Source organism: Prionailurus viverrinus, chromosome B1, assembly GCF_022837055.1.
Source record: "Prionailurus viverrinus isolate Anna chromosome B1, UM_Priviv_1.0, whole genome shotgun sequence".
NCBI lineage: Eukaryota > Metazoa > Chordata > Mammalia > Carnivora > Felidae > Prionailurus > Prionailurus viverrinus.
This window is the reverse complement of record NC_062564.1, coordinates 110,651,898-110,665,238: the sequence shown is the minus strand read 5'-3', so window position 1 is coordinate 110,665,238 and position 13,341 is coordinate 110,651,898. Positions and strand designations below refer to the sequence as shown.

The 13,341-nt window shown below is 37.7% G+C and overlaps 1 protein-coding gene and 1 pseudogene across 11 annotated transcripts in view; one reads left to right on the top strand and one right to left on the bottom strand.

Moving 5' to 3' along the window:
- ANK2 (ankyrin 2) overlaps positions 1-13,341 on the top strand; it is a 273,390-nt gene that overhangs the window by 156,762 nt on the left and 103,287 nt on the right. For all 11 annotated transcript variants that reach the window (XM_047855596.1, XM_047855597.1, XM_047855606.1 and 8 more), the window contains 4 exons: positions 1,309-1,407; positions 7,814-8,011; positions 10,912-11,010; positions 11,624-11,722. In XM_047855596.1, the coding sequence (XP_047711552.1) occupies positions 1,309-1,407; positions 7,814-8,011; positions 10,912-11,010; positions 11,624-11,722 (495 nt within the window). The remainder of the gene's footprint in view (positions 1-1,308; positions 1,408-7,813; positions 8,012-10,911; positions 11,011-11,623; positions 11,723-13,341) is intronic.
- Positions 10,893-11,105, bottom strand: LOC125165120 (uncharacterized; annotated as a pseudogene).

Here is a 13,341-nt window from a genome sequence, read left to right as displayed (position 1 = left end):
GTTTACTTTACATAGTTGAAATCAGCTTTATTTTCTAGAACAGTTGTGGTGACTAGAAGTAATCCCTTCTATTCCAGTGTGTTGGTTTTTTATAACTATAAAATTGTTTGGAAGAATGAACCCCTGCCTTCTTCAGAACAACATGGGGTTTTAAAATACGTTGATTAAAACAAACAAACAAAAACTCCTCTCTCACAGGCAGTACTTAACAAAGTTTTCAATGACAAAAACCCTTTCATCTAACCATCATCCTTCATGCTGCAACTTAAGCTACCATTTCCTGACAAGTGTGCCCTATCTTGATGTGGCATGAAAATACTTGAGGAATGACCTGATGCCTGGTGCTGCCCACCTCAACAGATGACGCTGTTAACAGTTGCTTTACTCATCTCTTGGTAGTTCTCTCAAATAACCGTCTATAATTAAATATGCTCATTAATAATAAATAGGGGACATCCGGGGAAAATCACATTTCTTATGTGAATAGCCATCGTCTAGCCTCACAACACAAAGACAAATTGAATGTAAAAGCGTTTATTATGGAAGTAAATTTTGAATTCTGAAAAGGAATGACTTATGTATAGTACAAATGATGTGATTTTTTTTTTTTTTTTGCACTGTGTTGACTTGATCTAGCATGTAGAGTTTCTCCTTAAAATGGGGTCAAGTTGTAATCACATAGTCAAGTGTGACAATGACAGATTTTAGGTTTGAAGGATAAAAGATAACACCTAAAGTATTTTTTTTAACGTTTATTTATTTATTTTTGAGAGAGAGAGAAGAAAGTAAGGGAGGAGGAGGAGGAGGAGGAGGAGGAGGAGGAGGAGAGAGAGACAGAGAGAGAGAGAGAGAGAAAGAGAGAATCCCAAGCAGGCTCTGTACAATCAATGCAGAGCCTGATGCAGGACTCAGTCTCACAAACCATGAGATCATGACCTGAGCCCAAATGAAGAGTCAGATGCTGAACTGACTGAGCCACCCAGGTGCCCCTCACCTAAAGCAATTTAAATTATGCCAAATTAACTATGAAGTTAAACCTCAGGGTATACCGGATTTTGGGGTAAGTTCACTTGTTTGTCATGGACTGAAAAAAAAAACCTAAAAAACATTTGTTTTATCCTTATGAAGGTGGAGAAGATACAAAACTGTATTGTTTCAGACTAAATAATTATGAAATAATTATACCTTTTCATAGATTTCCTAAACCTTTGGATTGATTGCTGAATTTCACAAACAGGCACATTTTCACCCTTGACCATTCAGAGCAGTGAATTTACTTATGACTCAATGGTCTCTGTTTCCCGGCAGCGTGGGGAGACTGCATTGCACATGGCAGCCCGGGCAGGGCAGGTGGAAGTGGTCCGATGCCTCCTGAGAAATGGTGCCCTTGTCGATGCCAGAGCCAGGGTACGTGCTGGTGCTGGAGGTTCTCTCCTACTGCGTGCATGAGTTTCACCTTTATGACGGAATGCTATTCTTCATGTCCCTGACTTGGAAATGCCATGGATTGTACGCGAAAGTATCAATTCAATAGCAGTTTTACAGGCAAAAAAGGAAATGGTATAGTAAATATACACAATGGAAAATGCACCCCAATTTCAGAAACATTAACTTTGAAAAAAATGTATAATTTAGTCTCTAAGAAATATAGCATTGACTAGCCTAATAATTTTTTAACCTATGGAAACACTTTTACTTATATCTTTTCATGAATTTAAAAAATTTACCGCATTATAGACATAGTATGCGTATTAAAATATATTTCTTACCATAAGCCAATCAAATTGCCACAGACATTCCTTACTAGTTACTTACAAGCAAATTATACTCAAAGTTTTAGTGTTGTACCTTTATCTCTATTATTATTTTCCTCCTTTATATCATGAATTATATTTTTCTTCTTACTCTGATTTTACGTATTTAGACAGTCTGCACTTCTGTGATTCCAAGTAGAACAATTGGGGTCTGGAGATTACTTGATCAGATTCTCTTGTTTCTAATTGCTTCAAATCCCTTCACAGCTTGATTTTTCCTTCCTTCCTTCCTTCCCTTTTTTTTAAATTCACTTCCCATTTGCTTTTCTCACCTTCTTCCTCTACACTGAATATGCTAGTAATTTTTTATCCGTGTACTATATCTTCAATTTCCTTTTTCACGTCGTTCCTTTAATTATTTATTTATTTATTTATTTTGCACTAGCATCTTTGGGATTCTCTCTGCTTCAATATTTGAAGTACCTAAGCTAGAACTCACTTCAGCTTGACTTGTACCATCATGACTCCCTTTTAGAAATGGTATTGTATTAGAATGAAAACATCTGGCTGGAGTCCTTACACATTGTTATTTCAGGCAAGTCATTGCACTTCTAGGTCCTTAAAATATAAAGGTTGGACTTGAAACTCCTTTGCAGACTTCCTTAATATTCTCTGACTCTATGAACTTAATAGAATTTTTTCTACAGACCTTCATGAAAAATCCAGTGAAACATGGGCAGCCTTAACATTACTCTTGTCCTTTTGGATTTTATCTGCCTTTTTATCCATTGTGTGAGCAATGTAATTTATGTTCTTTGGTAATCATCATTGGTATTTTATGTTCTTATATATTTAGAGCTTTTGTTATCCAAACTGTATTCTTCTCTACCTTGGCACTTTTCTTGTTTCCTCTCACCCCCAAGACTTTTTTTTTTTTTAACATTCATTTATTTTTGAGAGAGAGAGTGAGCACAAGTGCCTACGAGTGGGAAAGGGGCAGAGAGAGGGGGACAGAGGATCTGAAGCTGGCTCTGCGCTGACAGCAGAGAACCCAGTGTGAGTCTTGAACTCACGAACTGTGAGATCATGACCTGAACCTTAGCTGGATGCTTAACTGACTGAACCACCCAGGCACCCCTTCCAAGACTAGTTTTTAAGAGCAGTTTTAGGTTCACAGCAAATTGAGAGGAGGTTACAGAGATTGCCCATATACTCCCTGATCCCACACAGGCATAGGCCACCCCGTTATCAACTTTCCCTATAGGAGCAGTACATGTGTTAGAATTGAGGAACACACATTGACACATCATTATCCCCCAAAGTCAATAGTTTACATTAGGGTTTACTTTTGGCGTTTCACATTCTGTGGGTTTGGACAAATGTATAATGACATGTATCCATCCTTATCATACAGAGTAGTTTTACTGCCCTAAAAACCTTCTGTGTTCCACCTATTCTCATTTCCTTTCAAGCTTACCTGGCATTAGTTATTTAAAAAATACACATACACACACACACACACACACACACATATGTATATATATATATACATACAGTTAATCAATGCACTCTGAGTATCATGAACTTCAGTATTTTTACCAGAAATGTGGTAATATTTTTAGTAAATATTTGTAATCCATATTTAATAGTAAAAGGGTTTCCTGTTTATCTCTCAAAATTAAACTGCTTAATATCTTTCTATATTCAAATTTAATGTATTCTATTTATTTTATTTTATTAGAGAAAGAGAGAGCACAAGCAGGGGAGGGGCAGAGAGAAAGGGAGACACAGAATCTGAAGCAGGCTTCAGGCTCTGAGCTGTCATCACAGATCCTGATGCAGGGGCCGAATTCGTGAAGCACAAGATCATGACCCTAAGCCCAAGTCAAACGCTCAACCAACTGAATCACCCAGACACCTCTAATTAATTCTATTTTTAAAGGAAATTTGCTTATTTTCATATATCTTTGCCAATTTTTTGTGTTATCAATTTAACATGTTATTTATCACCTTATGCTTTTTTGGGTACCATCTGCAACCCCTTCCTCAGAAACCACTGGCTACAAACTCTTTACTGTGAAATATTATAACATTTATGTATGTGTTTATGTTTACACACAAATTCCATCAATTCTATTGTTTTGCTTCTCTTTTGCAACTACATTTAATGCCATGGTCTACATATATAAACATCTATAATTTTTTATTCCTCCTTATTTAAGTATCACATTTTATGACCCTTTGTTTTTTCAACTCCACCACCTACCCTAGGATGCAAGTGAAATTCCTTTCTTATAGCATCCTTCTGTGGTGGACAGGAGAAACTGCCATAGCCTTACATAAAGGCATGCTAATGAAAGGTCATTATGCATGACATCACCTGGGGATCCTGTTAAAATGCAGATTGAACTCAGTAGGGCTGGGATGAGGTCCAAAATCTGTTATTTCTAAAAACTCACAAGTGATGCCCATGTTCCTGATCCTGGGATCATGCTGAGCAGCAAGAAGCTTTGGTTTTCCTTTTCACATGTTCTATTTTAAGTTGTACTTTCACCCTGAGTTTCTATTTTTATTTAGCCCTTTAGGTTTCCCTGGAAATCTTTGATTTAGTTAACATTTGTACAGCGGTTTATACTTCATAAAGTATTTTAACACAAATTATCTTCTTCAACACACAGAACAACCCTGTGTTGTAGGGTGGTTTGAGTTCTAAAATTCAAAATGCCGTCTTGCCTGAGGTCATGGAATTAGAAAGGATGAGAAAAAGGTTCCTCCTTGGTTCTGTGTCTTTCTCCTAGGTTTTCTCTGCTGACATCATTATCTCCGTTTCAGATGTAAAGGGAGCCCTTATCTCTTTCATCTAAACAAATAACAGGATTCTAGTCACATTTCCCACCTGAGCTGTTCACTATGGCCAGGTTATCTTATCAAGCCTGGGTTCCATGCCCATTCAGGAGGTGGGATGAGATGATTGGCAGTCCCCCCAGAGCCACGTGTAGTGTGGGATGTCCCCTTCCCCCAAAGGAGGGAGGGAGGGAGGGCTCTTCCCAGAAGAGTATTGAACAGAAAAACCAACATCTATCTGTTCTGTTTTACCTGCTGGTTTCCCAGCAAGCATACACACATGCCTGCGCTTCTGAAAACTCTGTTAACCTAATACATTGCTTTATAATTCACTCTGTGTCAAAGGGGAGATGGTCAGCAGTTACACTCAGGTACTACACTGAACTCCAAGGGCAAGTTCTCTGGATAGTCTATACTTCTTAATCAGGTTTGGAAATAATATCTCCTGGTTATATAATCATGGCACTACTCCTAATTTATAATGAAAGAAAAATCATGTACTCACGACAGTATCTCTCATTTGAAAAGTGCAAGCGGCATACTCTCTTCAACAGTCAAGAACGTAAGGCATATTTTGCTGGACAGACTGGGGAGCATGGACTACAGTGGCATAAGTTCGTCAGTCAGTCCATATGCTTGCCCTCAGACTCTGCTCTCATCAAGGTTCTTCCTTGTCCCGTATCCTCCATGGACATGACCGAGAGAACCCCTGGAGCCTGCCCATTGGGGAGCTCTCTTGCTTTAGGTGCCCATGTTCTGTTGGCATTATATGGGGGGCTGACATTTGCTTTAGGGATTGAGCAATAAGAAGGCCCCTAGGCTTAAACTCACTTGAAACTTAATTCACCTTAAAATTTTAGTCAGCTCCCAGTTGATTAGGTTCCTGGGAATCCTGTTAGCTAAGAACTAATAGCAGAAATTTTATCAAATCTTTGAACCTTGTCCCAGCCATTACTGTTTCTGACCCATGGTAAACGAGTTGGGGCTCAGCAAGTCTTCCTAATTTGGGAAGACTGTAGCTTGTGGTAGTAAGGCAGAGCTCATCTCTTCCTGGTCCAGGCTGTATCACAGTCAATGGCACTTTATGGTGAGGGAATAATTATTGCCCCTTATATTTGAAAGAGGCCTAGAGGATCAAGCTAACCCCCCCCCCCCCTTTTAAATCTCTTTCCATCAATATTATTTTCTGTGCTTTCCCAATTCTTTGCCTTGGCTTGAATTAACTTTAGCTTGGGACAGCAAATTCAACTCTTGCAGTTCAACAGGGAAATAAATAATTCTGCAAACCTTAGAGGTCTTATATCTCTAGTTACCATTGGGAAGACTTTCTAACCAAATTTGTTTGTTCTTCTCTTTTTCACTTTCAGATAGGACTGTACCAAAAGTTGAAGAAAGTAGGCAAGACAGCTTATTTCTTAACTTAAACAAAAACAAAAACAAAATGAAGGAAACAAAATCAAGTGCCTGAATGCTCTGTAGTCTGAGAACCAAAGGACAACTTAACCAAATACTTGGCTGTTACTAGCCCTAGATCAAGATGTCCTCATTGCCCCAATTCTTCCACTCACTCATCAAGAACACCTTTTAGATTATGTCACTTGCAGTACCCACCTCTATCAAATTGTTGGGCAGAAGTGCAAGAAGGGAAACCCGGAAACAACAGATATTCATGATAGCTATTCTCAAGTTCTTCAGCTCTTTTATTGTTGTTGTTTTGCTCTCCATTTATCCTCATAACTCAGTTTTCCCCATTTGTCTATTTTCTCTGCTATATTTTTAAAAGCAGTTGTATCTTCTGAAGTGTTGTCAGTCTCCTTTCCTATTGAGAGTCACTTCATTCTGTTAGTTTCCTCAGTGGCCAATGTAACTGTGTCTATTTCAGTAGAATGTATAGAGGAATAAATATCTTTTGAACCCAATGCCTGAGTTCAAGTCCTGTTTTAATAGCCTGGTGACAATCCTGGAGAACTACTTTAATTCCTCTTAATCTCAGTTTTCTAGAAAATGATACTAATACTACATTATACACCTTCTTTTCAGGTCTTTTGTAAGACTAGGATCAAGTATGCATCATACCTGAAGGAAGTTTATAAATTGCAATTTTTCAAAAAATTCCAATTCTCTTACTAAAATACTTGTATTATTATTTATTATTTACTTTTCACCACCCTGAAATTCATACAATGCTATTTCCTCTCATCCTGAATACTTCTTTTTTCTGGTACTTTAAGACACTGCATTTATTTGAACAGCTCTTCCCCCACTCTATTATATCTTTTTTCCATTCATTCTTAGCTCAGTATGCTGACCCAGATTTTCCTTCCTCACTCTGATTATGACATGCCTTTGGACAGATTGTAAAGACATACCTGTTTTCATCACTAAGATTATACTCAACTTTCTTTTTATAAGAAGATGGCTTGGCCTGGTTCTCTTAACACTGAAATGAAAGCATTTTTCTGACTACACAATAGAGTCGGGTGATTTCTTGAGCCTCCTCCAACCTATCCTCCCTATTCGTAGTACCAACTATGTCTTCTCTGTGTTTCTAAATGAAAAGCACTCGGCAAATAGTTAACCCCATTTGCTTCTTGCCAGAGTTCCATTTCATCTTTGAGGTCCTGGATCCAAGTCCCGGAACTATATGCAGTGTTTCCTGGAACAGCATTTTTTAAAAAAAAATCAGATTATGATATCTTCTTTTTATGCAGTCCCTTCTTGGAGAAAATGACCAGCATTTGTATCCTTGGCTTGTTTGAGTTAAGTAAGAACAGTTTTCCCTGGATCCCTTTTTTTTCCTCTGGATATAGTTCCCAGAATAAGTACTGTCTCTTAATGAAAGCTTTTGGATGAGAATCTAGGTCTTAGGCCTCTGGACTAGATTTTTTTTCTTACTCAGAACCACGAGTTGGTTTGTATTTAAGCATTAGTGGGGGCTAAAGCCTTAATGAGTTGAGAAACATGTGGGTGTGCCCCGGAAACAATGACCAAGTTCATGAAAGTACATACTTCTAGAAAAGTCTGAGGAAGATTTTGTGACCAAACAAGTCACCTCCATAACAAAATATACCATAAATCATGGTCAGAGTAGTAATAATATCCTTTTGGCTAGGCGCTACTAGAAATTCCAAGGAGACATCAGGAAACATCTGAGTGAAATATGTCATCAGTGAAGTTTGGCTTGTTTTGGCACTAATTTTTTACTTGAGTTGTAGGAGGAACAGACGCCTTTGCACATTGCCTCTCGCCTTGGTAAGACAGAAATTGTCCAGCTGCTTCTACAACATATGGCTCATCCAGATGCAGCCACAACAAATGGGTACACGCCCCTGCACATCTCTGCCAGGGAAGGCCAGGTAGATGTGGCATCAGTCCTCTTGGAAGCAGGAGCAGCCCACTCTTTAGCTACCAAGGTAAGGGGATGGCTCCATGACAACATGGACCGGGAAGGATCTGAGTCAGGATTCCTCTGTTCTACTATATAGAGTATCAAGAAAGGTAGATCTCCTTTAGGCCTCTGACTTTTTCCTACTTAAATATTTTAGATTCATTTTCTAAATCATCAAAGGGGATTGTGAAATTCCATACCATGCCTTCAGTAAAGAGTGCTAGATTCCATCTTTCTAGTTAGTATTGTTTCTAATACAGGTATCTAGTGCTTTAACTGAGATTATTTCCATAGAGCAAGGGCCACTTTCTCTTCTCTTTCCATCATAAAATGTATAATGTAGTCCAAGAGAAAAAATATAAGATTCTCAAATACGTTGAACTAGTATTACTAATGAAGAAAAAAATTGCATTAAATTGGCAATACTGTATTTGCTAAGAGTTTTAGTACTATCTAGAAGTTCACCTCACTTGATCTTGCAATTTTATAACTGTGGTATCAGCCAGTTATCATTCCCATTCTGCTCTCTAATATTTATAGGCTATATTCTTGCCTGGGTATGTACAGTCTCTAAAGAGAGCTGTGCTAGAAAATCACTTCATTAGTTGTGTATTCTTTGTATATGCCAGCCTGAATTTGACTTATGTTCGGAGTTTCATGCCGGGGCAGAATAATTTTTCTCCACTTTATACATCCTATTTGAAATTCACTCTGTGGATGTGACTTAGAATAAAACACAAACACACTCAGCTAATCAGTGCTAAAGAAATTGGACGAGTACAGAAGAGTAGGGAAATGAGACAAGTTTAAAGCCTACCACAAGTGTGTTGTTTGCAAGGCAAAACAATTCCCATGAGTACAGCAGTGATTCATATTATTTAAAAGACATTTTCAATTTGCTCATAGTAAATAAGCATAAGTACTACATCTGAGGGAGAAGTATGAACTGGAGTAGTATTGTCGCATCTGTTGTACTAGCAGAAGGGGCAACCGCTAGCTATGACTTAATCTGGTTGCCTGTGGCATGTTTTAAATGTAAGAAATTGATACCTATTCAAATGCTGAAATCTGAAGAGTTGCCAGGAATTTAAAAGTCATTTTTTAGAAAAACCCAAACCCAGAAACTAAGCAACAAACTACTAATAGCAACAAAAACCACCCAAGAGAGACTGGGTGACTGTCTCGTCAGATGAAGATGGTAAATAATTTCAGGTATCTAAAATATAGAAATAGAGAATAAAATATGTGCCTTCCAAAGTTGTTTAGGATTTCAAAAATATGTCTAGAGCAATAGTAAAGTGCAGCAGTCAAATAGAAGGGAATATTAAACTGACCAGTTTAACAGTGGAACTCACTGGGGTTCTGATGAATAGTTGACTCATCATCATTAAAGCTGTTGGAGTGTTTATAAATATCAGAGGGTAAATGAAGTCCTGATGAGGTTACCATAGGGAAAGAAGGAATGTGTGACTTGAGATGCTTTCCAACCTCTATTTTGTGATTCTACATTAAAGATTCTATGTAGTTTTGTCTAGTAATAGGTTCCAAATTTATAAAGGAGCTGGATCACTCTTCCAGCAGGACTTTAAGGGTAAGGCATTTATTTTTCTTCCTTACCACATGGTTTTTTTTCTCAAAGGATTCTTCTTCATCCTGATTGTCACGCCAACCATTGTGTGCATTGAGCAGACGGAGCACATTACCAGTAAATGTTGGCTTAAATGGGCTAGTGCAAGGAGGAGGAAATACTTCCTGTATTTGTCCCACACTTGGAGAAAGTGAAAGACTCACTCTCCTCCAAGGACTTATTAGTAGTGCCAAAGGGTTCAAAAAGAAATAAAAAGAAAAACAACATCTTAAAAGTAATTTGTGTGGTGACACTGTGAACGGGCAATATTGTTTCTGGGGAGATACTACTCTGTATTGCAACGAAGGCTTAAATGGTCCCAAGGATAAGCTATATCTTACACCACCTACCGTAGGCACATTTACTTTGTGTGTTGTACAGGCCCTGGTCAGCTTTAGAATTCTCCCAGTCCACTGTAGTGCCAGAAGAGCATGTGGCTAGACTGGCCAAGAGGATGGATTTGAGATCATGGTGTAGGAACTGTGCCATCCTTGAGATCTGAGCCCAGCAACTTGGCTGTTTTTATAACACACTGCTAATTACAGAGAATGGCATTAGTCAGGCACATAAGTCAGTGAATCTATAAACATGGGTAAGAGAGCATTCTTTTAAAAAAGCTTTACACTGTGGTGGGTTTAAAAGTCTGATGTCAATCAGCTCAACATTGTGCCAGAAGTAGAAGTGTATTTTACAAAAGGAATTGGTCTTTTATACAGCATAGGTCTTCTGGGAAAGGGGATAACAGGATGGGAGGTGCTTTTTAGTAGTGAACATTTTTTTCTCTGTCAACCATTTATCCTGCTATTTCTGCAGAAGATACAAATCAACTGAATCACAATAATAATATATATTTTTTTTACCATTGCTTCTGAAATATCCTAAAATTTAAATGAAGAAATTTGGAATTCAGGTATTATAAAGAGAAGGCAGCTATTGTCTCAGTCTAGAGACAAGAAAAAGCCAAGCTCCCCTCCACATCCTGCCCAACTCACTAACGAGAGCCATTTTAGGGACACTGGTAGCTTTTATAAATCCCAACCCCATAAAGTCAAATGTCAATTTCTAAGCCCTCAAAATAAAATTTGTTTTGTTCAGTCTATTAAGTCAAACTCTTGTGCGTTAAATTTCCTTCTTTTTCTCTAGTCCTTGTTTGTGGCTCACAGATTTAATGCTTCTCATTATTTCTCCCAAATAGAGAGACCCAATATAGTTTGCTTAATATGTTAACAAATAAAACAAGTTTTGTTAGGAGTCACAAAAATAAATATTACATTTTACTTTTGTTCTTCACATTCCAGAAAGGTTTCACTCCCCTGCATGTAGCAGCCAAGTATGGAAGCCTGGATGTGGCAAAACTCCTCTTGCAACGCCGTGCTGCCGCAGATTCTGCAGGGAAGGTAAAGGTTTTTACTAATACGTGACATTTTTCAATTAGCAATAATCGCGCCTCCGATAAACCTCATTGGCTACGATACTGCCACTGCGCAAAGCTAATATGTGACATTTTTATAACTCAGTCAAGTTGGAAGCTTTGGAGATCTGTGCTTCAGGATATTTTTCCCACTCTCTTGAAAGGAATATGAAAGCAACTGATGAAACTATGCCAAATACACATGATGGCTCTCTGTCCGTGACCTGTCCACATACACACCAATTTAGAAGGCATTTAAAGCTGTGCCTCCAATGTATGTTCTTGTCACAGCAGGGCCCAGAACATCTCTAAATTTAGAAGAGCCCTTGCAATGTTAACATAGTAATTCTTGCATAGCATTTTAGACTTCTTTTTATGGTGGATATCAAGATAACCTGTGCTAATTTAAGCTCAACCAAGCGTTTTCAGTTTTAGCTAAGTTTCTAATATGAAAACCATTAGGCATTTATTTGATTTTTTTATTGACCATATTAATTAATTAACACGGACTTAATATACATCGGTTTCCATGCATTTTGGTAGCTTCAGGGCAGCTAACGCTAATTTATTAATGCTGAATTTAAACACACCCTTTACAGAATGGCCTTACCCCACTCCATGTTGCTGCTCATTATGACAACCAGAAGGTGGCACTGCTGTTACTGGAGAAGGGTGCTTCCCCTCATGCCACTGCCAAGGTGAGGACTGCAGAAAAGGGTTTACAGACACAGGGTATAACTATAATCTGACCGCACGTGGGAATTTTTATTTTTTTAAATTTTAATTCCAATATAGTTAATGTACAGTGTTATATTGGTTTCATGTGTACAATATAGTGATTCAATAATTCCATAAATCACCCAGTGCTCATCATGACTAGCGCCCTCCTTAATGCCCATCACCTGTTTCACCCATCCCTCACCCATCTCCCCTCTGGTGACCATCAGTTTGTTTTCCATAGTTAAGAGTCTGTTTCTTGGTTTGTCTTTCTCTCTCTCTCTCTCTCTCTCTCTCTCTCTCTCTCCCTTTTTTCCTTTGGTTGTTTGTTTTATTTCTTAAATTCCACACATGAGTGGAATCATATGTTATTTGTCTTTGATTTCGCTTAGCATAACACTCTCTACCTGCATCCATGTTGTTGCAGGGAATTTTTTTTAAACACATGCTATCGTATAATTGCAAGTAGTTCTAGTGATAGTAGCTTTTGATATTGATTTTTTAAAAGATTTTCTACCAGTTGCTTCCACCAAGTTGTTTAAGATTTTTTACCAGTCAGTATAGATTAAGGGGATGTGCCTACGAACCAATAGAGATGACTCTTATTGCCAACACTCTGTTCTAGAGACTGAAGTTTTGAATTTTGAGAAATGAAACCTCATAAAGGCAGATAGGTTTTTTCTTTTCCCCTGTAAACGGCATGTTCTCCTATAACATAACCTTTGAATTGTTCATTCCTTTAGACTTCAATTTTTTCATTGTAGTATATGTAAGACTCTTTATTTCTTTTTCTTTAAATAGTTCATCCATGTCAACTATAACATACATCCTTTTAAGTCCCTAGGCTAGGAATTCCTTTTTGGTGTACATGTAGCACCAATTTCTGAGATGGTCCCAACTAAGACTTGTACCTATGGATAGGGCATCTTTCACCATTGGAGCTGTCCCTTATTTACACTGAAAATACACATGAATGTCATATGATACATAAAGTAATCATTGTAGCTTTCATTAATTCATTCGGCAAACATGTACTGAGGACATATTAGGATTTATTTAAAAAGAAAAAGTATTTATTTTGTTAGGAAAATAGTCATGTAATGTTAGATGACATAATAAAACAGCTCAACCACCGTTTATTAGCCAAGCACTGTGCCTACCACTTTACATGCAATATCTCATTTAAATTCATAATAATCCTTTGAGATTGGTGTCATAATAATTTCTATTTTACAAATAAAGAAGTGATATTTGAATAGGTTAATTTGTTCAAAGTCACATGACTAAAAAGCAATGGAGCTAATATTTGGCCTCAAGCAATTTGACTTTAGAACCAGCACTCTTTTTTTTTAAGTTTATTTATTTATTTATTTATTTATTTAGGTAATCTCTACACCCATCATGGGCCTCAAACTCACAACCCCAAGATTAAGAGTCAGACGCCCAACCGACTAAGGCACCCAGGCGCCCCTAGAACCAGCACTCTTAACCACTAGGTCCACTGTGTCCCAAAGCAGTAGAGAGAGAATTAGTCTACTTCTATTATACAAATATGTACTCACATGTCTATTTAAATTACATAGTTACACATATATAATAA